Here is a 20407-nt window from a genome sequence, read left to right as displayed (position 1 = left end):
TTTATACTTAAAGTAAACAAGTAAGATCTCAGTAACTTTTTAAGGTATTGCATGAAACAGAAAGTTGAAAAGAAATCAAACCTACCTCGGCACTGCGGTTGCTGAGCCTGTGTCAGTAAAGCCAGGAACAGGATCTGTTACCAGCTATATAGATTTATGCTAGTCATGCAGTAAGTTGGGGTCATCCCAGAGAGATGGTGATGGGAGTGATTTTAGAGACTGACGAAGAAAAACTGCAGAGACATATTTAATTTTAGTGGTGTCAGTAATTTGAATCCATTGTGACCTGTTCAGAAACACATCTATTGCTGCAAGCCAGTGACTGTCAATGTGGTATAGTGGTAGTAGGGAGAAGGCCCTCTGATGTTGGTTTGTTGTCACAAATCTGATGCAGTTTGTCTTTATGGTTAAATAAAAAGAAAGTGTCAGTGATTAGAAATTGCTATAAAAAAGGGAGAGATTGTAAGAATGAGCTCTGGACATTGGGTATCGTATAAATGTTAAAGTTTATTTGTATAGCGTTTTACAAAATCTAAGCAGTGGTGAATGTTCTTTACAGAAGTGAAACATTAGAACAAAACCAAAAGACCAACAATGAAACCAGTCGATAAACAGATATGAAAGAATAAAATGCACCAGGCATTGAAGGCCAAACAGAAGAAGTCTGTGGGGGTGTTACTTTTTGTTTCTAAAATTAAATTTAAAACAAAAAACAAATCTAAAAACTAAAAGTACTCTTAAAATGCAACCCTTTGACTCCTGTCTCTTTTAAACCTATGTGTTGTAACAATCATTAATATCAAGTCTAAAACTTAGATATCAAGTTTAAAGCCATGTGTGAGAAAACACTACATGTTTTTCTGGAAGCCACTAGAAGCCTCCCAAACACACGTTCTTGTATCAGGTTATGTTGTATGTTCAACCTGTCAACAAACGTTTTATTTATTTCCACATCCAGACATTTATCTCTGTGTTTAATGTTTTCTAGGGGGCAGTTGCTTTTGCAGCTGCATCTCTAAAACCAAGTTAATGCACCAGATTGATAAAATGTGCGAGGGAGTTGCATCATAAGCAACAGAGCTAGACTGGACCAGGAGCTCACACAAGGTTTTTGGATGTAGTTATTTCACCTGCAGGTTCGTTTTCAGTAACACCGGCCTGACTCTGGTGGTACTGAGACTCCAGTTAGTCAGGTGTCGGGTCCAATACTTCCTGAACTGCTCATCCCGAAAACCATAGATGACAGGGCTGAGGAAGCGGGGAATGATGTAGACGAGCAGATAGAAGATGTAACGTATCTCCAGACTCAGGTGGGGGAACAGGTAGATGAGTGCAGCCTGGAGGGAGGGAACTACAAATGCAAGCATGCACAACAGCAGCTAAAACAAAAGGACGGGGGGGACAAAAATGTACGGGAATCTTAATGTTGATGAACAGTCAACTTGTATCACTGCATCAGGTTGTTCAGACCGGCAAACCTTTTGTATTATAACACACAAAATAACTAATACCAAGAATAATAGCTGCATTTCTTCCTATGTGTGTTTTTCCTACGGTACATACCTGTACCCCATGAAGCAGCACGGTGTTCCTGGCTTTCTTTACTGAGGCCAGGCCTGTGGACGCAGCTTGTGCTGCGAGTATGATCTTACAGTAGGTGTAGACCAGCGCCAGAGCCACAAAGGACAGGTACGCCCCGTCAAACACACAGTTCTTGTAGTAGATGGACCGGTCACGAAAAAGAAGCGAATGGTCGCAAAAAATTGTGGCGCTGAAGAAACTTGGAGGCTCCTTGAAGATGGTGATAAGGAGGTCGGTGATGGGTGGGGTGGCCGTGAGGATGAGGATGACACAGATGAGGAGGAGGGTGCGAGGGACCGTGCACATCTGGCTGTAGTGCAGGGGGAAGCAGATGGAGACGTAGCGCTCCACAGCCATGCCGGCCAGGATGAGAGGGGTGGACCGGGTGGTGAGGACGGCCGTCATGATCTGAGGGAGTCAAAGTGGTGATAGTGTGGTAGTCAGCTCACTGGGTTAAAGGAAGAGGAGCAGACAAAATGGAAAATTAAGGGAAACATATGTAGGTCCCGACTGAAACAGCACTGACAGGTTTGAAAATGTCCCGCTGTCATTGTCAGGTAGATGGATGATGTTTAAGATACTTCAACTGTTTGGGGGGAAAAGGGGCATTTTGATTTTCTATATCTTCCTTATATTTATACATCCTTTTGTATTTGAAATACACATATTAGGAAAAAAACTTGACATAACATTTTATTCTGTGGTTTATATTGTAGTATTAAAAAAATACAGAACAGAACCAAAGTACATGTTTGGTCAGCACTATTTTTTTCTGGAGCCCAGATAATTTAATTTTAATATAATTTTACCAAATGTTTTTCTGTGATTTCCTCCTGATCCTGGAATAGTGAAGGTGCTTTGGATGTTCTGCAACACAGCTTGACATGACATAGGACTGACTGTATGTTGACTGTGTTCACCATTGGACCAGCTGTTGTCACTTGATCTGCATATGTTTCAGATCTTAATTTCTCTGTTTGACACTGCACATCCTGTAATGTGACTATTGAGCCTGGAAACGTCGTGCAGCCCTAGTTCACTCCTCCTCCATGCTGTGCTGTTGCTGTTCTGTGTGTGCTGGATCCAGAAATTTCGCCGCTTGTCTTCATACATTTTACGGACTGAAGGGCAAAAATTGGAGAATCGGCTTTTCCGAATGTTTGACGTGTTACATGTGAAGGTGATGTAGTAGTGACTCACCAGAAGGCAGCAGGCAGAGGTGTGGATCTTCTTGAAGATGTAGCTGACCACATACAGAACTGTCACAAGGCTGAGCTGCAGGGCGTCATTGGTCACCATGTAGATGAACATAATGTACCGAGGGTTCTCATAGAAGAGCCTAGGGTCAGATAAGTAAGAGACAAAAGCTTCACTGACTATTGTATGACTACAGATAATTGACAATCAATTTTAAGTATGAAGACTCACAATTCTGGTTTTGGACCCTTTAGTGGCCCTGAACTAGGGATGTTAATAATTAACCGTCAGTCGGATTAATTGCTGCTAAGAATTTAACTGATTAAAACACTAACACTTTGCTGTAGAGCTCAGGAGCTCACAGATATATTAACTTGTACACCACCAGAGGGCGCACTCTCAGTTCAGAAAAGCTGCACATAGAGACATGTTTGAGACATGGCTGTACCTGTGCTGTAGGAAGGTGTGCACCATGCTGCAGTTGAGGATGCTGAGGGCCAGCCATACCAACATGGCCACTGTGTTTTTAATCAGAACACTAGAGAAGTTCTCCTTAAGCACATCCTGTGCTCCCCATGTTAGTGTAGAGCTGATGTTGCTGATCAGCACGTCCTGGTTGATGGAGGAGGTAGAGTTGAGCATCAGCAACATCTTGGTATCTCAGAACTGAAGGAAGAAATCTGATGTTTTACAAACACATGCATTTTATCATATAATGGGATACCATTAATTTCATGGTGATAGTTAATTTGATCTTAAAAGCCAAATATTTAAAAGGTTGCACTATGTTTTGAGAACCTTGCACATCAAGAAAGTCTATAATAGAAACATTAAAAACAAACATGTTAACCTGTACTCACCTACAACCACAGATGCCCCATTCACGCCGTCGGTTCAGGGCTCAGCCCGTCCTAAGACCCAGCTCTGAAATCTGCAGGAGGACCAGAGGACATGCATTAAGAACTTTTAAAGAGCCATTAAAAACAATTAGCTCAGTTCGCTCTAAGACTGATTTTTATTCCACTATACATTTTTACAACAGGATGCAGTAAAAGTAAGATTTTGTTTTAATTCATTATTATAAGTAAAGATTTAACATTAAAGCATCAAAGACCTTAGGTCTTACAGGACAACAGGAAACAGTATATGTACTAATAGTGAAGCTTTAAGACAGTTTTGCAGTATAAATGTAGTACAAATACACTCACATACAGACTGAAAGATTAACTTTGTACAGCAGCTCATAAATATTCACTTTCTAGTCTATAATGAAAATGAGGAATGCATTATGCAAATGTTCCATCTATAACATCATTGTCATCAGAAAGTTCTGTGTAAAACATATATTCCCATTTTAAACTAAAACACCAAGAAGTAATTAGTATCAGCTTGTACCCCAGTAATGATCCCCCTCTCACCTGTTCAGTCACTGATGGTGTCAGAAACCTCCTTTAGCAGCCTGCTGCCTCATTTATAAGATTGAGTGTTGGTGTGTGTGTTGACCAGGTTGAAATAGTCATGATGTCACAGTCATTATCTGTTCCCTGCAATGTGGAGGCTTTTGATCCCAGAGAAGATGAACAGCTCTGAGTTTCAGCTCTTTTTCAGATTTAATCTCTGGCACTGCTGTAATCTCAGCTGGTGCACGAGGGCGGAAGAGGAACCTAAAGAAAAATCTGCAGCGTAGTTGTGTGTCTCCATGTCGTTTAAAAGTAGTGTATGATGCTCACTGGCAAATAAACAGTCAACAGTGATGATGACCTTTAGTGAGAGACTGTTGTCCCATGGCTGTTAGAAAATGATGTGTACCACTGTTTTTGTTTTTACCTGCAGATGCATGTGTGCTGTCACGTTCTGTTTAATTTGGCAGCATCCAGAGTCATGTCTGCTGAGGGATGAGTGTTAAAAATGTATTTGACATATTGGTACTGGTAAAAGTACAGAGCTGAGCTGCCAACCGAGGTTTGAATTCATTCAGAGACAATGTGATATTTCTACTTACAAAACTCAAAAAGCTGTTCATCTTATAAAATATGTGCATATAACAAAACACAAAAACTGAAAAAAAATTCCAAAGGATCTGGATCAGTATTGGTTTATGTTCAATAAACTACTGGGCCCCATGAAATCTGTGTTGTCAGGTTATAATCACAATCTCAACAGTCTGACGGCTCTGTTGTCAAAACTCATGACATTATTTTCATATTAGCAGTTTATTGTGACTTTTCACAGTTTCCTTTACAATAATCTGCACTAATGTTAAAATAAGATCTAAAAAATAAAGAGGAGTCAATACCTTTAATGAAACTGTTAACATTCTGTAACCACAGGACATAACCTGTAGGTTCTCAAAGTGGAGTGAGGATGTTTTCAAATGTTTTCAAAGGCAGTGCTGAATAGTGAATATTTACTGATTAACTTCCCATAAAGTACGGAGAACCTGCCACAGTTCTGCTTATAGTTCTCTACGACTTTGGTTGGATGTTTTAAGCTTGTTGTTGTCATGCTTTGGAATTAATGTGGTTTCTCAGACCCCCCCATTTTGATAAAAATCTCAACATCAGTGACAGGGACACTAGTAAAATCTGCTACTTGTTGTCTCTTACATGTAGTGGGGCCACTGTCTGCACTTTTTTCCCACACCTGTTGCTCAGAATGTATATTTTGAGGTATGTCCTGAACTTTTTGTCTCTGACACCATAGATGATCGGGCTAAGAAACCGGGGCAGTATGTAGACAATCAGGTAGTTTGCGAATCTGATTTCCAGGATTTTACCGGGGATGATGAGATGCAGAACGATCTCCACACTTGGAGAAATGTAGGAGAGCATGCACATGGCCAGTTGAGCCCCGTGGAGAAGTATGGTGTTCCTGGCTTTCCGAGCGGACATCCTGTCTGTGGAGAGGGCCCTGGCCGCAAACAGGATCCTCAAGTAGGTGAAGACCAGAGTCAGGAACACACAGGAGAAGTAGATGATGTCAAAGGCTTGTCTTTTGTGAGCCAGGACTGGGTCTTTGAACACATTCTGGCGCAAGCAGAACACTGACTCATGAAAGAAGCTCAGGGACTCATTTGCCAAAGTCACAAATAGATCTGTAATGTCTGGTGCCACACATATAAACCAAATCAACCCGATGACAATGTAGGTCCTCCTCACGGTGCAGATTTGAGAGTGACGTAAAGGTTTGCAAATAGCAATGTAGCGCTCTACAGCCATGCTAGCTAAGTTGACTGGGGTGTTCCTGGTGGTGAAGACAGCCATCAGGACAAAGAAGCAGCAGAAAGACACATTGATCTGGTAGAAGATGTAGCTGAGGACAAAAAGTGTGACGGTGACAGTCAGTTGGATGCAGTCATTGATCACCATGTGGATGAAGAGGATGTAACGAGGGTCTTCATAAAACGTCTGGAGGAAGACACAAGCCGATTTAGGTATTTATGCAGCAAATAGTGTCCTCATGAAACATAACTTGATATTATTCTGTATTTGAGCCTGAATGAATGGAATTGGCCTCAGCACTAAGGCGTTACGTACTGTGCCCATGGCTCTGTTTGTGTGTACCTGGTGTCTGACAAAGGTGGCAACTAAGGTCCCGTTGATGTAACCGAGGATGAGCCAGACCAAGACCACAATCAGGTTCTTCACAAATGCTGTGGTGAAGGTGTCTCTGGCAAACATTAACTGATCGAGCAGCAGAAAGAGCCAAAGAGACAGAAACAGAAATTACTATCACAGGCACTGGATCAATAAGTATCTTACTTCTATAACTGTGTTTGTTTGAAAAAGGCAGAGAAATGTCTCAGGTATCAGGACTAACAGGCATTTAAGCTTTTTACCTAAATACACAGAGCAGCTTTAAGTCAGTATAATCTTATGTATCGTCTGCAGCAGTAAAGAACAGTTTCATGTGCTTTCTAATATTTAGTCAAGATTGTTTTGCATTAGAGTTTGTCCATGAACATAAACTTATTGAGGTTGGGTCATTATTCAAAATTAAAACAGGCACAACAGTTTTTTTGTTTTGTTTTTTTTTTACTAAAGGTATATTTGTTAATTACTATGATTCAGGAGCACGAACATAAACTTGGCAGTAATCTGGACTGGGACACTAAAGAGATTTTAATCTTCCCCTAAGAGCTAGATGAGATTCTTTTAGTCATGTTCAGGTCTTATAATTCAGGTTTTAGATACTGAGGATTAGAGTTCAGCAATGACAGGGACTGATGATTCTTTTCATTGTTTACCAAAATAAAATGTCATTGTTTATTTTAGATGTGGACATACCTGATAAAATCATGGTGACAACTAAAGTTTTCTTGCTTTTATCTTGTTAATAATTAACAGGCTGACTCAGACCTCTCTTCTCTGTATGTAGACTGAATTTGAAGTTGACATGTGGGAATAAAGACTTAAATTAGCAGTAAAAACAGTTTAACTACGAGCAAACCACAGATCTGTAAACATTTTCTCCGATGGACAGATTCATTCAATAAAACATTATCAAACACAAACCTGGTTCGTCACGTTGCCTCCAGGACTCAGTGATGAGCTCATACTGAAAGTAAAGAGAGAGAGAAAAAAACAAACTCACACTCTTCTGAAAGAATTATCCTGCAACAGAAGGTTTTACACTAACATGCCCACCACCCAACACATACCTGACATGTGCATCAGTGTTTGGTTATAATAGTAGACAGACACAGTACACAGACAGAGCGTTAAATACTTTGGTTGGATCACAGGTATTTGTTCATCACAAATACTGTAACCACAGTTTGCAAACAGGAGGGAAAAATCTAATTTGAGTCTAAAATAGCAGAAAAACAACTGACACATTTGTAGTGTTGATATCTTGTCAAAGAGTCGTATTGAGTCTGCACCATGTCTGTCCCGGACCACCTACCTGAATCCAGATGAGACAGTAAAGATGCACAGCGTGACACACCTTTATAACACTTCAACACGGGACGTAATTGTTTTTTGTTTTTCTCATCAACGTCCTCAGTGTTTATCAAAGATGATGATGGTGATTTTGATTGTGATGGTTGAAATATTCATGTTGTGATATATATATTTTAATTCTTCATTGGTTTTAAGTTTTTGACTCTTTGTGTAACGTTGACTGCAAAGTAGCATCTTCTGGCATAACAGGGCTGTTTTCTTCAGATTTAATTAAACATTAAACAGGAAAAGTCTTTTTTTTTTTTTTGACCATGTGGTTGATCAAAACATCTTTGATAGTTGATAGACATAGTCAAATGTCTTGTGTCTGAAAACTATAAGACCTAAATATATTCATTTGACAAAAATTTAAGAGACAAGCTGCAATTAGGAAAATTAAAATTTGGCAGTTTTGCTAAATGACTTTAATAATGAATGTGTTGGCTTTTGCTTTTCAGTGGATCAGCTGCTCTAATAAACAGAAAACACAGTGGTCACATTAATCACGTTTTGCTGCAGTATTGGAACACATGTAGTCCTACCGACGCACAGCAGCCTTATTTTAGACATGCTGTAGTGAATGCAAGATATAAAGCAAGAAAAACAGAATCATTGAAGGCATAAATGATCACATGCACTTTTGGTGGTAAATGATTTTGCTTGTTGTTCACTAACATAGTGTTGGACACTGAGAAACTAGTTGTTGCAGATTCATAGTTGGCTTTGTGATTCACTTGATGACTTTTTCTGGGCAGGTGCTTATCACTTTACAGAGCAGGTACTGTTTCGCATGTCTCCTGAAGGTCTGGTCTCTCAGGCCGTAGACAAGGGGACTCATTAACCGGGGCAGTACGTTGACAATGAAATAGGAGGCATGGAAACCATGGAGGAGGATGGTGTTTCTGGCTTTTTTAAAGTTTGCACTTGCTCCTTTGGCAGCAAACAAAATCTTAAAGTAAGTGTAGAGGAGTGTGAGCCAAACCAGCACAAGACAGATGATGTTTAAGGTATCTCTCTTATTCAGGCTGTAGGTGTTTCTGAACACGTTCTCTCTCTCACACAAGACCTGAGAGTGAAAGAAGTGCAGGGGCTGGGTGGCCACCAGGATGACGATATCTGGCAGCACAGAGAAGGCACTCGCAACCCAGATCAAACCGATCCCAGTGTAGGTTTTCTTGACCGTGCAGATCTGCACATGATGGAGGGGTAGACAGACGGCGATGTAGCACTCGACGGCCATTACAGCCAAATTTATTGGGGTGTTGAAAGTGGTCATAATGGAAATGATGAGTAGGACGAGGCAGGGAGGAACAGTCAGTGAGAACATGCTGTAGCTGATGAAGAGCAGCGTGGACAGGGACAGCTGCACCATGTCGTTGATCACCAGGTGGATAAACAAAATGTAACGTGGGTTCAAATAGAAAATCTGTAGGATAAAGTGAGGAAAGATGAGTAGAGAAGGGAATACATGTAACGCCACATAATTATTGTGACATTTGCCTTTTTCTCATAAGTATTTTATTTTCATTTTCTTTCCTGTTGCTTTTGTTTCTAAAACCAACAATTTTACTGCAACATGAAAACAAAAATGGATTTTATAACTTTTAAATAACGCATGTTAAATCTATTATGGTGATATTTAAAGATAAAGACACCCCCCCCTGCTGCTGGACGCCTCACTGTTAAATTGCTGTGCATAGGTATGTGCTGTAGGCTTTACATGGCAGAGTTTCTGGTGCAATAAAAAGATACACTGACCTTGTTATCTAGTAATCTCTCTTTTTTTCTTCTTCTTAGTTTAATGACTAATTAAATATTAGCAAATCAGTGCCCATGCCTAATCCAAATAATATGGATTTTTACCAGCTAATTGGGTCAATACAAGTAGTTTTATGTTGGACTAACATTTTGGCTTTTCTCACATCTTTTCAGCTCAATCAGAAAAAGATATGTAGAGAAACACAGAGGCCTTAACACGACAACACTCTTATATACACAGTCCTAATCATTCTCTAGTACTCATATATATATATATAACAACAGACCTGGTGCTTTCTGAAGGTGTGGATCAGGGTACCATTGATGTAGTTAATGGAGATGCAGAGGGCTACAACAATGGTAATCCTGCTCATGGTCTGCTGATTGGCAGCCACGTTCACGGTGCCATTGATGAAGGAAACATTCATGTTGGAAATGGAAGAATCCTTCCAGTCTGAAATTACCATATGTTGTTTTAGCTTAGGACAAGGCCTTCAAAGGTCAAGTTTAACAAGAACATGTAATAGTCTAGAGGAGTTAAGAATATTGCATTTCTATCTGATTCTTCAGTGGTACTCTCATTCCTTCTTATTGTTTTTTAACACCTGGAGAAAGACCTATAACAATAGAAAATAATATAGATCTTTCCCCTCATACATGCTGCCCTTAAATCACTAGATCCATCCCTGCTCTGAAACTGAAACAGCAAACTGCTGTGACCATTTCTGTGTAATGTCTGTGAGACAGATCTCTCTTCTGGAAATGTCTTCATCAGAAGCAGTTTGAGAAACGTGTCAAATCTGTTTTCTTAAGAGATCAGGACCAATAATGTCTGAGCTTATCAATACCATGGTCTTTAAAACATTAGCCCAGGAGCCAGCCTGATACTGGGCACCCATCCCTACAGTCTGTCTAATCACACACTAACATTAACCAACCTGTCATGAGATGAACTAATCTACAGAACAATAACCTTTTCTACTATTTGTTATGGTTTTAGCTGGAGAACAGATGGTTCAGGTAGATCCAGGTAACAGATAATCCTCTTTGAAGCAGCACTAACACTGTGGTTAAGGCACCTGGCCTCCCATACATGACTGCATTAAACACACATTCAAGCATTTCTGACCCACAGTAAAAGAAGCTACGACTGAACAATATCTATCAAATGCATTTCTAACACAGAAAAAATGTAATGGTATGTAATTTATGTTCCATACAATAAGACACAGAACGTCAGTACATACCCAGAGACAGCATCGATCTGTGGTGGTTACTGATGCAGGGACTTTATATAGGTTGGTTGAAGGAACCGTGTGTGTGTGCGTGTGTGTGTGTGTGTTATGCACACTAATTGAAACATCTTGTTTGTTAGGTTTAGTTAGCACCAGGCAGGTACTGTGTGTGGTGTTGCTATTAGTGACAGTGTTTTTACCCAGAACTATGTTAAAACCTATTCTCTGCCAATCTGTGTGGTAAATTTGGGTGCAACACACAAGTGATGACGATGATGATGATGATGATGGGCAGATATTGTTTTGGATTATGGATTAAACAAATCAGTCCTGGGAGGTGTATTTCACTTTGCAGAGCCACACTAGTTGTTTCCTCTAGTTTCATGTCTTTATGCTAAGCTAGGCTAACCATGGGCTGACTGCAGCGCTGTAGGCTACTAGATGCAAAGACATGAGACAGCTCACTCTGAATGAGTACACAAATTATTTGACCTGTTCCTTTAAGGCTATTGTGAATCTACAATTGGAAACTGGCAATCAGCCTTTAAGTCACATTACTTTTTCTTTTTTTCCCATAAGCACTTCAGGGCCGAGACATGACGCATCCTTGGCGTTCACTTGTGTAACCTGGAGAATGTCAGTCCAATATTCACTGTTTTTAACTTTGTGTGGGCGTTAGAGCAGGGTAGGCAGCATAAAATGGGTTTATCATTTTAAATGGAGCATCTGCTCGATGCAGCTGGGATTGAAACAGTGAGAGCAGTGAATCACACAGGAAACTTAAAGCTCTAACTGCAACTACAAAGGCTTAAAGTGCCATAGAGGTAGAAGTGACTGCTGAGTTATGTTTGTTGTTATGAAGAACGTTCACATTGAATCATTTCAACCACTGTTCATGTGGACTTATTAGGTCCAACTTTATTTTGGTACTTGTGTGTCACATATAAACAAAACAGTCACTTTCTTGGTTTTTGGTTCCTGTTCCCTTTAACAAAATCCAGTGCAGGTGAAAATCAGGACACTGTAACTTCCCCTTTAGCTTTTTGTGGAGGATTGTTAGCGTGTTTTGAACAGAACATATATCTTTTCAGGTACCTCCTGAACGTCTTGTCTCGTAGCCCATAAACCACTGGGCTGATGAGTCGAGGCAGAACCTGAACAAATATTGAGATAGCGAAGCGAATGGCCAGTACCCCCTTTGGAAACAAATATGTCAGATTTTCTATTATAGGATTATAAACGTATGTGAGCATGCACAGCAGCAGCTGGAAGCCGTGGAGGAGGACGGTGTTCCTCGCTTTCCTGGCGTCTGCGGCTGCTGCCTGCGCAGTGAACAGGATCTTGATGTACGTATAGAAAAGAGTGAGCCAAACAGTGACCAAGAACGTTGTGTTGTATACATCTCTCTTCACTGAAAGGGAGGGATTTCTGAAAATATTTTCCCTCAGGCAGAAAACTCTGCTGTGAAAAAATTCCATGGTTTCTGTGGCCAAGGCAACAAATAGATCTGGTAGGACAGAAAGTGTACTCAGCGTCCAAATCAGGCCGATCACGACGTAGGTTTTCTTGACTGTGCAGATCTGGGTGTGACGGAGAGGGAAGCATATGGCGACGTAACACTCTGCTGCCATGATGGCTAGTGTTAGGGGATTGTTTAGATTAGCAAACACAGCAGTCATAATCAATACTATGCATAGGGACACGTGGAGAGTGAACACAATGTAACTGAGGACTTGTATGAGGGTGAACATGGTCAGCAGAATGATGTCGTTGATTACCAGGTGGATGTAAAGGATGTAACGAGGGTTCAAACTGAACACCTGGAGGAGAGACAGGACTGATTACCAGCAGGAAAACAGTGTGAGTAGTAGGGCTGCAGATCCTCGTGAGCCTAATCAGGACTAAGGTATAGATGATGAATGGATGGATAGTAGAGCTGCATGATCCTGGTTAAAATATCATAATTAATCATTTCTGAGATATTTAAGCTCAAAAGCAGATTGTTGCTTCACTAAAACTTTTGATTTTACAAAGACAGAACAAACAATATAATTATTACTTAAATGAGACTGTCAAAACTTAAAGTACTAATTGGTTCTTACTTTTAGCTCCAAACGTCTGTCTGTAAAAACCCTTGACAATGAGAGAGAGAGCTCTGTCACAGAGCTGTGATGCAGCCATGCTACACGCTGGCATCGATTTTAAAAGAATACATCACAATATACTTACTACAAAAACTATAAAAGGTGTAACACCTGGTTATACGTATGGATAGAAGATGTATAGAAATAGACCATGTTCTGACCTGATGTTTTTTGAATGTATGCACCAGGGTGCCATTGACATAGTTGATGGTGATGCAGAGAACCACAGTAATCACATTCTTGAGTATAGAGGTTTCTACAGTGTCCCGATACACAGACGTTGTGAAATTCATTCCAGTGTTTGAAAGGTCGATGACGGGCTCGTCCACACCTGTTTGACCTGAGACAGCCGTAGGTCACGTTATGTTAGAGACTCGCTGTCACACAGTCACGAGTAACGTAAAACTCTTTTTCTTCTCACGTTACATGAATCCATTTTACAGCTATTACATGTTAAACTCTCTGCTGTGAAAAATGATCATCTAACGTTTACTGTTATTGGTAAAGCACCAAAATCAGACAAAATAATTTCTACCTAGAAAAAGCTTGAGCTCACACGAATAAGAAGATTTACATCATTTTAATGCACAACTTTATCAAATAGAGCATCAGGATCATCTGTGCAGAATCACCCACATACACAAACTATTAGTCAAATAAAAACCATTAACCACTGTCACAGCAATCACTTTTTATACACGGAGAATAGCACAAATAATTAGTACTTACCTTTGTAATATTACATGCAGCTATGTGCAGTACATGCTGATGTCTTTACTTTATATATGTGCACAGATATCATGGGAGACTGTTGTTCTACTGGGCTCCTACTCAGGGTGGGGCTTCTCATGCTTCACAAACACACAGAGCAAAGTAGAGGAGGCAGAAGTAAACAGAAAAGACAAAAAACATCAGCTTCACACCATCCGGGATCGACCCCAGCTGCCCCCAACCCTCAGAGATGAGTGTCTGCATGTGAAGGATGGATCGGCTACTGAGTGATGCTTCCTCTTCCTGTACACAGCAGATATTTTTTCAGGTGCTGCCTGAATGTTTTGTCTCGTAGCCCATACACAATAGGACTGACAAGTCTGGGGAGGATCTGGATGATGATGTAGCAGACAAAGACTACATGTACATAATGTTGTGGGAACCAATATGTCAGAGCCTTTAATAACATGTAACCTACAAAGGTTAGCATAGACAACATTAGCTGAAAGCCGTGAAGCAGGATTGTGTTTCTGGCCTTTTTTGTATCTTCATCTGCTGATTTTTTAGCTGCTCTAGCAGCAAAGAAGATCTTGAAGTAAGTGTAGAAGAGCGTGAGCCAAACCCCGATCAGATAAATTGTGTAGGACACGTCCCTCTTTTTTAGGATGATAGGGTGTCGGAAGAGGTTCTCCCTCTCACAGAATATTGTGGTAGAAAATAGCTGTGCAGGCTCTGTAGCCAGAATAATAAACACGTCTGGCAGCGTCGAGGTTGCGCTCATGGCCCAAATCCAACCGATCAGAATATAAATTCTTTTGATGGTGCACAACCTGGTGTGATGCAGTGGTAAACATATGGCTATGTAGCACTCCACTGCCATGACGGCTAGATTCAGTGGAGTGTTCAGGGTGGTGAAGATGGCAAAGGTAATAATGACACAACAGAAACACGTATTAATTCTGTAGAAGACATAACTAAAGACAAAGAGGCTGATTGTTGTCGCCAGATGGATGGTATCGTTCACCACCAGGTGGATAAAAAGGATGTAACGAGGATTCATGTTGAATATCTGAGGGGAGAAGAACAGGAATGAGTCGGGTCAAGCATCGACAACAGGAAGTATTGTGATATTACGAACGAACCCATAGAGAAATCTGACCTGGTGTTTTCTAAAGGTGTGAATGAGGGAACCATTTATATAGTTGATGATGAGGCCAAGAGCCAGAACGATCACAGTTTTGATGACGGCTGTGGCTGAAGACTCTCGATAGTTCAGAGAACCCGACACATTATACGTATCAGATGAGAAATTCATGAGGAGTCTTCAAGCCTCTGTTACAGAAGAAAGAACGTGTCAAATATTTAAATTTTATAATGAGATTTGTTTTGCAAATTACTGACGTTTTCTTTTGTTCCAAAAATATTCCAGTTGTTGAATAGTTTCCAAGAATACCTTGGTTAACAATCAAAGTAAATATGAAAGACCGGAAAGGAAATAAATGAATAAATGTGTCCATCACACTGAAGTTATTTTTTTTCCTGCTATTACATGTTAAACTCTCTGCTGTGAAAAATGATCATCTAACGTTTACTGTTATTGGTAAAGCACCAAAATCAGACAAAATAATTTCTACCTAGAAAAAGCTTGAGCTCACACGAATAAGAAGATTTACATCATTTTAATGCACAACTTTATCAAATAGAGCATCAGGATCATCTGTGCAGAATCACCCACATACACAAACTATTAGTCAAATAAAAACCATTAACCACTGTCACAGCAATCAGACAAATAACTGGTACTTACCTTTACCTTTACCTCATGTACAGCAAATGTACTTGGACTAATCCAGGCGCCTGTATTTTATATATGTGCAGATATCATGGGATCAAAAGCTGTCATTGGTTCACAGTGTGTAGGTGTGTTTACTACTTGGACTTCTATCTTTGTGAGGACCATTGTAAGTATTATTATATTGGAGTCACACATTTATATTGCAGTCACACATATATACATAAAGACCGTCAGGTGCCTGATTAATCCCAGATTCATAGTGTCTCCTACTGTGCAGGACAACAAGCCCATAAATTACACATTACAGTTCATGGAGAACTATTTTTAGGGACAAGAAGAACCAGGAGTCCTGCAGCAGATGGTCTGCAAATACTGATTAGACTCAGGTTTGGTTCCCAGAAAAGCAGCAAACCTTTAACCATTTGAAAAAGTGTTGTTCCAAACAAGCCAGGCTCATAATTAAATCTCTTGTAACGTTTCAACCACAGCTGCAGCCAGTTCTTGTCACTATGAATTAGGCATCTTCCATTTTTTATTTTCTTCATTCCTTCTTTAAAAATGTGGATACAAAAAAAGTCGAATGTTTACTTTTCTAAAATGTTTATGAGTGCGCTCATTATTCTATCATGAAAGTTTACAAATGTGCCGTTTGTAGTACTTCTTGTCTCGTGACCCGTACACAACAGGACTAACAAAACGAGGGAGGATTTCGTAGTCGCTTCGTAGTCTAACTGAGCTATTGAACCAAACATGAGCCTGACAGGTGTTTACCTGCTTCTCCCTTCATAACTTTTACGAGGCCTCAGTGTTTTGGGGAACAAGCTACTTGATTTGTGGTGATTTTTTTTTTTAAATTGTATTTTTATTAAAAATAGTGATCTTTAGAAACATTGTAGAATTTAGAAAAAAAAAAGAAATTCATTCTGAGTCCTAGTTCTGACAACAGCAGCTTTAAAGCAGTGATTTTACCCTTTAGAAACCTCCACATGGCGATGCTTTGACATGTGACATCTATGTTTATGCAGTCAGGTGCATTGGATACATCAGCCTGCTATAAGTCTGTTTGACCTGTTTCTAATTCAGAAATAAGCATAAGAAACAGTTTGACTGAAATCATGTTTATTCTCAGTTGTCTCTGAGGCTAATGTAGTGATATAGCATAGTTAGCACTAGCTATAGTGTCACTACACCCACTGAAATACAGCATGATCACAAAGACAGTTATCCTTTCATGGTCACGTGTAGATTAACCACAGGAGCTGTTAACAGAGTGATCACTGACACTCTTCTTTTCTTCTTCTTATGTGCCAGAATTGTGGTTTTGATCCTAAACTTAGATGTAAATGCCAAGGGCTGGGTCTAAATGCTGGCCTGGACATGACACTTTTCATGACCGCTCTGAAATGATGGAACACTTTGCTGCTGGTTATCTGCTCTGTTAAAGATCTATCCCAAATGAGTGAAAAACCTTTAAAACTAAGTAACAGTACATCCATATACTGTGTTTAGCTGCTTAATTGTCTGTGATAGTTGTTATGCTGATTATGTTTATGTTAAGCACTTAATATAAATAAAGTTTGATAATGTGGATAAATCCAAATAAACCTTATTGTATGACAGCAGCGTTATGACGGCATCTTCTGTTTGGTCTTTGGATGGATGTTTGTGGTGGCTGTACATAAGAGGTGCAGTCTGAAATACCTCCTGAAGGTCTTGTCTCGTAACCCGTAGATTATAGGACTTGCAAAGCGGGGGATGATTTGGTTTATGATAAAAATAGCAAAGTAAACAGATTTTTCAGCTCCTGGGAACAAGTATGAGAAAACCTGGTGTAACGTCGGCTGCACGTAGACCATCATGCACAGCAGCACTTGAAAACCATGGAGGAGGATGGTGTTTCTGGCCTTTTTAGCATCTGAATTAGCAGCTTTGGCCACAAACAAAATCCTGCAGTAAGTGTAGATCAGAGTGAGCCAAACCACCACAAGAAACAATATGTGAGACGCATCCCTCTTCTTTACGCTATAGATGCTCCTAAACACAGTGTCCCTGTTGCAGTGCACTCTTGAATTTAAGAACTCCAGAGGTTCAGTAGCCAAAAGGATGACAACATCTGGCAGCACAGAAAGTACACTCAGTGTCCAAATTACGCCAATTGCAAAATATGTTCTTCTGATTGTACATATGTAGTTATAGTGGAGGGGCGTGCACACAGCGATGTAGCACTCTGCTGCCATGAAAGCCAGATTCAGAGGAGTGTTTAGTGTGGTGACGATGGCCGGCAAGATGAACAGGCAGCAAAGGGAGACGTAGATGGTGTTGAAGGCGTAGAAGAAGATGAAGAGGGAAATACTGGTTGTCAGCTGGATCATGTCATTATACACCAGGTGGATGAACAGGATGTAGCGAACATTCAACCTGAAGACCTAAATTATACAAACCAACAGTTAGAATCCAGAGTATGGCAGACCCCTAACTATATTAAAACAGGAACATAGTTTCTCCAATGTGAAGATTTGAGATATTACCACTTATATTCAACTTCATACATGTGTCACCCTCTTTACTACAAAAAAAAAAAAACCTGTGGATATAATAAAATACACACTTGGTGCTTGTTGAATGTGTGGACCATGGTGGCATTGATGTAGTTGATGGTGATGCCGAGGACAACAACGGTCACGTTCCTCCCAACAGCTGTAGTTAAGACGTCATTCCCAGATCCTGTCCCATTTCTGTTCCCGAGTGTGAGATTCATGTCCACACCTGAGGAGCTTTTTTTTTTTTAATGTAAAAGACATTAGTAAAATAGTAATACTAGTAAAATAGATAGTAAAATAATAATATGATTAAATGTATTTATACAAGGATGCATGCAATAAAGAAGTTTTTCATTTTGTATTAAATTAGTAGCTGAGTTAAAAGATACTGACCTGAGGTAATGGATGAAGAACAGTCGACTGATATGACTGTGCTGCTGCAAGAGTTTATATGAAGAAGTGTTTGTATGTGTGTGTGTGCTTGTGCACACGTACGCGTGCGTGTTGCTGATGAGAGATACGCCCTCATACTGTAGATGAGTTAGACTGTTAAATCATGCATACAGGATATAGATATATATATATTTATATATATATATATATATATATGCAGACTTTATTACCTGCACTCTGAAAGCAGCACTACAGCTCTTTGTTCTGGGCAGCATCTTCACTTGTAGGAGTCATAGTTTAGCATGAACATAAACGTTTTTCCTTTTTCAGCTGTACAGTGTTAAATTCATTTGACTAATAAATGCACTAATAAAGCAAGACATGTTTATGGAAAATACGGTGATTGACAGAGACAGTGATCTTTGGTTGCAGCCCTGATTTATATTGTTCAGCAAGTAAAACAGTTGCACTGATCAGTCGTAACACAGAACTACAACAAACAGGTAAACAAAAAGTAAAAACCAAAGCGAGGTGAAGTGAAAGAATCACTGAAACCCACCTGCTGTACTGATACTTACAGTACAGCAGAGAAATTAACAAGAGCTCAGGTTTGATATTCAGCTCCAGTTTTAACACGTCACTTTTTTTGCTGTAATTTTCTAAACTAAACACATGACCAAACAAGAGGTTTCCGTCTGTGACGGGATGATTACTGTGGTCTCGTTTTACACAACAGATGCCTTTTCAGGTACCTCCTGAAAGTGTTGTCCCGTATGCCGTAGATGATTGGACTAATGGACCGAGGCAGGATCTGTATTATAATGTAACAAGCAAACAGGGAGTCAGAATAGTTCTTAGGAAACCAAAGCTGCAGGGCCTGTTTTAACAGGGGCTCTGCATACGTTGCCATACACAACAGCACCTGGAAACCATGAAGGACAATTGTGTTTCTGGCTTTTTTAACATCTTTGCTCGCTGTTTTTGCAGTGAACATTATCTTGAAGTAAGTGAAAAAGATAACAAGCCAGACAATAACCAGGTATATAATATACGTGATGTTCCTCTTCTTAATAATGTGGGGGTTTGGAAAGGCTGTTTCCCTGAGGCAGAACACTCTGGAATGAAAGAAGTCCAGTGGCTCTGTGGCCAAGGTGATGAACAGATCAGGAAGAACTGACAACGTGCTCGTTGCCCAGATTAAACCAATCAGCATTAACGTCCTCTTGACGGTGCAGATCTGCACGTGGCGAAGGGGGAAGCGGACGGCGATGAAGCACTCCACCGCCATGCAGGCCAGGTTCAGAGGTGTGTTTTCAGTGGTGAACAGAGCCAGCAGGATTAAGGTGGAACAGATGGAGACTTTTATTTTGTAGAGGATGTAGCTGATGATGAACAGGATGACGGTCAGCGTCACTTGGATCATGTCGTTGACCACCAGGTGGATAAAAAGGATGTATCGAGGATTCATGTAGAAGATCTGCAGGTTGGGAAACAGCATTTGGAAGCGAATTAAAGAGACGCTCGACTGTATCGTCCCTCAGAATAATTAATGAGGAGCAGCTCTACACATAAGTTTTATTCCTGTTAATGATGATATTACTTCATCTTTGTGCCCTTTCTTTCAGTCTGCTGTCACCTCATGTAAATATGGAGGTCAGGTTGATGTCATCTGTCATTACACAGGTCAAAGGTGCATTTAGGATACTAAAGACATATTGTTAGCACTGTTGGACGTACTTACAGTAAGTACAAGATTTCAACTGGCTATACTGTATAATAATAGAGAACAGTATTGGCCGTTCATGTGCTCGATAATTAACACCAAATATTTTCTGCACATATAAATACAGGTTCATTCAGATCCTAATTTGATATTCTTTATTTTAAACATTAAAATGTAAACATTTTTTACCATATTTCATTAGTATTATCAGTGTAGGTAATAAAAAGAGTATCAGACCTGGTGTTTGCAGAAGGTGTGGATAAGACCTGCATTGATGTAGTTGATGGAGATGCTGAGAACCACAACAATCACATTCTTGGTCACAGCTTTAGCCAAAGAGTCTCGATACTCTATAACCACAGTCACATTGGCAGATGATACGTTCAT

The 20407-nt window shown here is 40.0% G+C and overlaps 7 protein-coding genes across 7 annotated transcripts; all 7 read right to left on the bottom strand.

The window, feature by feature from the left end:
- Nucleotides 1–1121: 1121 nt before the first annotated feature.
- LOC113129983 (odorant receptor 131-2-like) lies at nt 1122–3333 on the bottom strand. Its single transcript, XM_026306265.1, has 4 exons — nt 3227–3333; nt 2782–2920; nt 1564–1989; nt 1122–1379 (listed from the first exon to the last, which is right to left on the bottom strand). The coding sequence occupies exons 1-4, from the start codon at nt 3289–3291 to the stop codon at nt 1122–1124; spliced, it is 888 nt and encodes a 295-aa protein (XP_026162050.1). The 5' UTR covers nt 3292–3333.
- A 2033-nt stretch (nt 3334–5366) lies between these two features.
- LOC113129982 (odorant receptor 131-2-like) lies at nt 5367–6443 on the bottom strand. Its single transcript, XM_026306264.1, has 2 exons — nt 6342–6443; nt 5367–6185 (listed from the first exon to the last, which is right to left on the bottom strand). The coding sequence occupies exon 2, from the start codon at nt 6144–6146 to the stop codon at nt 5367–5369; it is 780 nt and encodes a 259-aa protein (XP_026162049.1). The 5' UTR covers nt 6147–6185; nt 6342–6443.
- A 2008-nt stretch (nt 6444–8451) lies between these two features.
- On the bottom strand, nt 8452–9907 carry LOC113129981 (odorant receptor 131-2-like). The gene is made up of 2 exons (XM_026306263.1): nt 9767–9907; nt 8452–9147 (listed from the first exon to the last, which is right to left on the bottom strand). Exons 1-2 carry the CDS (start codon nt 9905–9907, stop codon nt 8452–8454), a joined length of 837 nt encoding a protein of 278 aa, XP_026162048.1.
- Nucleotides 9908–11727: 1820 nt separating this feature from the next.
- LOC113129980 (odorant receptor 131-2-like) lies at nt 11728–13151 on the bottom strand. Its single transcript, XM_026306262.1, has 2 exons — nt 13020–13151; nt 11728–12534 (listed from the first exon to the last, which is right to left on the bottom strand). Exons 1-2 carry the CDS (start codon nt 13149–13151, stop codon nt 11728–11730), a joined length of 939 nt encoding a protein of 312 aa, XP_026162047.1.
- Nucleotides 13152–13849: 698 nt separating this feature from the next.
- Nucleotides 13850–14884, bottom strand: LOC113129979 (odorant receptor 131-2-like). The gene is made up of 2 exons (XM_026306260.1): nt 14729–14884; nt 13850–14638 (listed from the first exon to the last, which is right to left on the bottom strand). Exons 1-2 carry the CDS (start codon nt 14882–14884, stop codon nt 13850–13852), a joined length of 945 nt encoding a protein of 314 aa, XP_026162045.1.
- A 2105-nt stretch (nt 14885–16989) lies between these two features.
- On the bottom strand, nt 16990–18122 carry LOC113129978 (odorant receptor 131-2-like). The gene is made up of 2 exons (XM_026306259.1): nt 17973–18122; nt 16990–17790 (listed from the first exon to the last, which is right to left on the bottom strand). Exons 1-2 carry the CDS (start codon nt 18120–18122, stop codon nt 16990–16992), a joined length of 951 nt encoding a protein of 316 aa, XP_026162044.1.
- An 884-nt stretch (nt 18123–19006) lies between these two features.
- On the bottom strand, nt 19007–20407 carry LOC113129977 (odorant receptor 131-2-like). The gene is made up of 2 exons (XM_026306258.1): nt 20258–20407; nt 19007–19774 (listed from the first exon to the last, which is right to left on the bottom strand). The coding sequence occupies exons 1-2, from the start codon at nt 20405–20407 to the stop codon at nt 19007–19009; spliced, it is 918 nt and encodes a 305-aa protein (XP_026162043.1).

Source organism: Mastacembelus armatus, chromosome 5 (assembly GCF_900324485.2).
Source record: "Mastacembelus armatus chromosome 5, fMasArm1.2, whole genome shotgun sequence".
NCBI lineage: Eukaryota > Metazoa > Chordata > Actinopteri > Synbranchiformes > Mastacembelidae > Mastacembelus > Mastacembelus armatus.
This window is presented reverse-complemented; position numbering and strand designations above follow the sequence as displayed.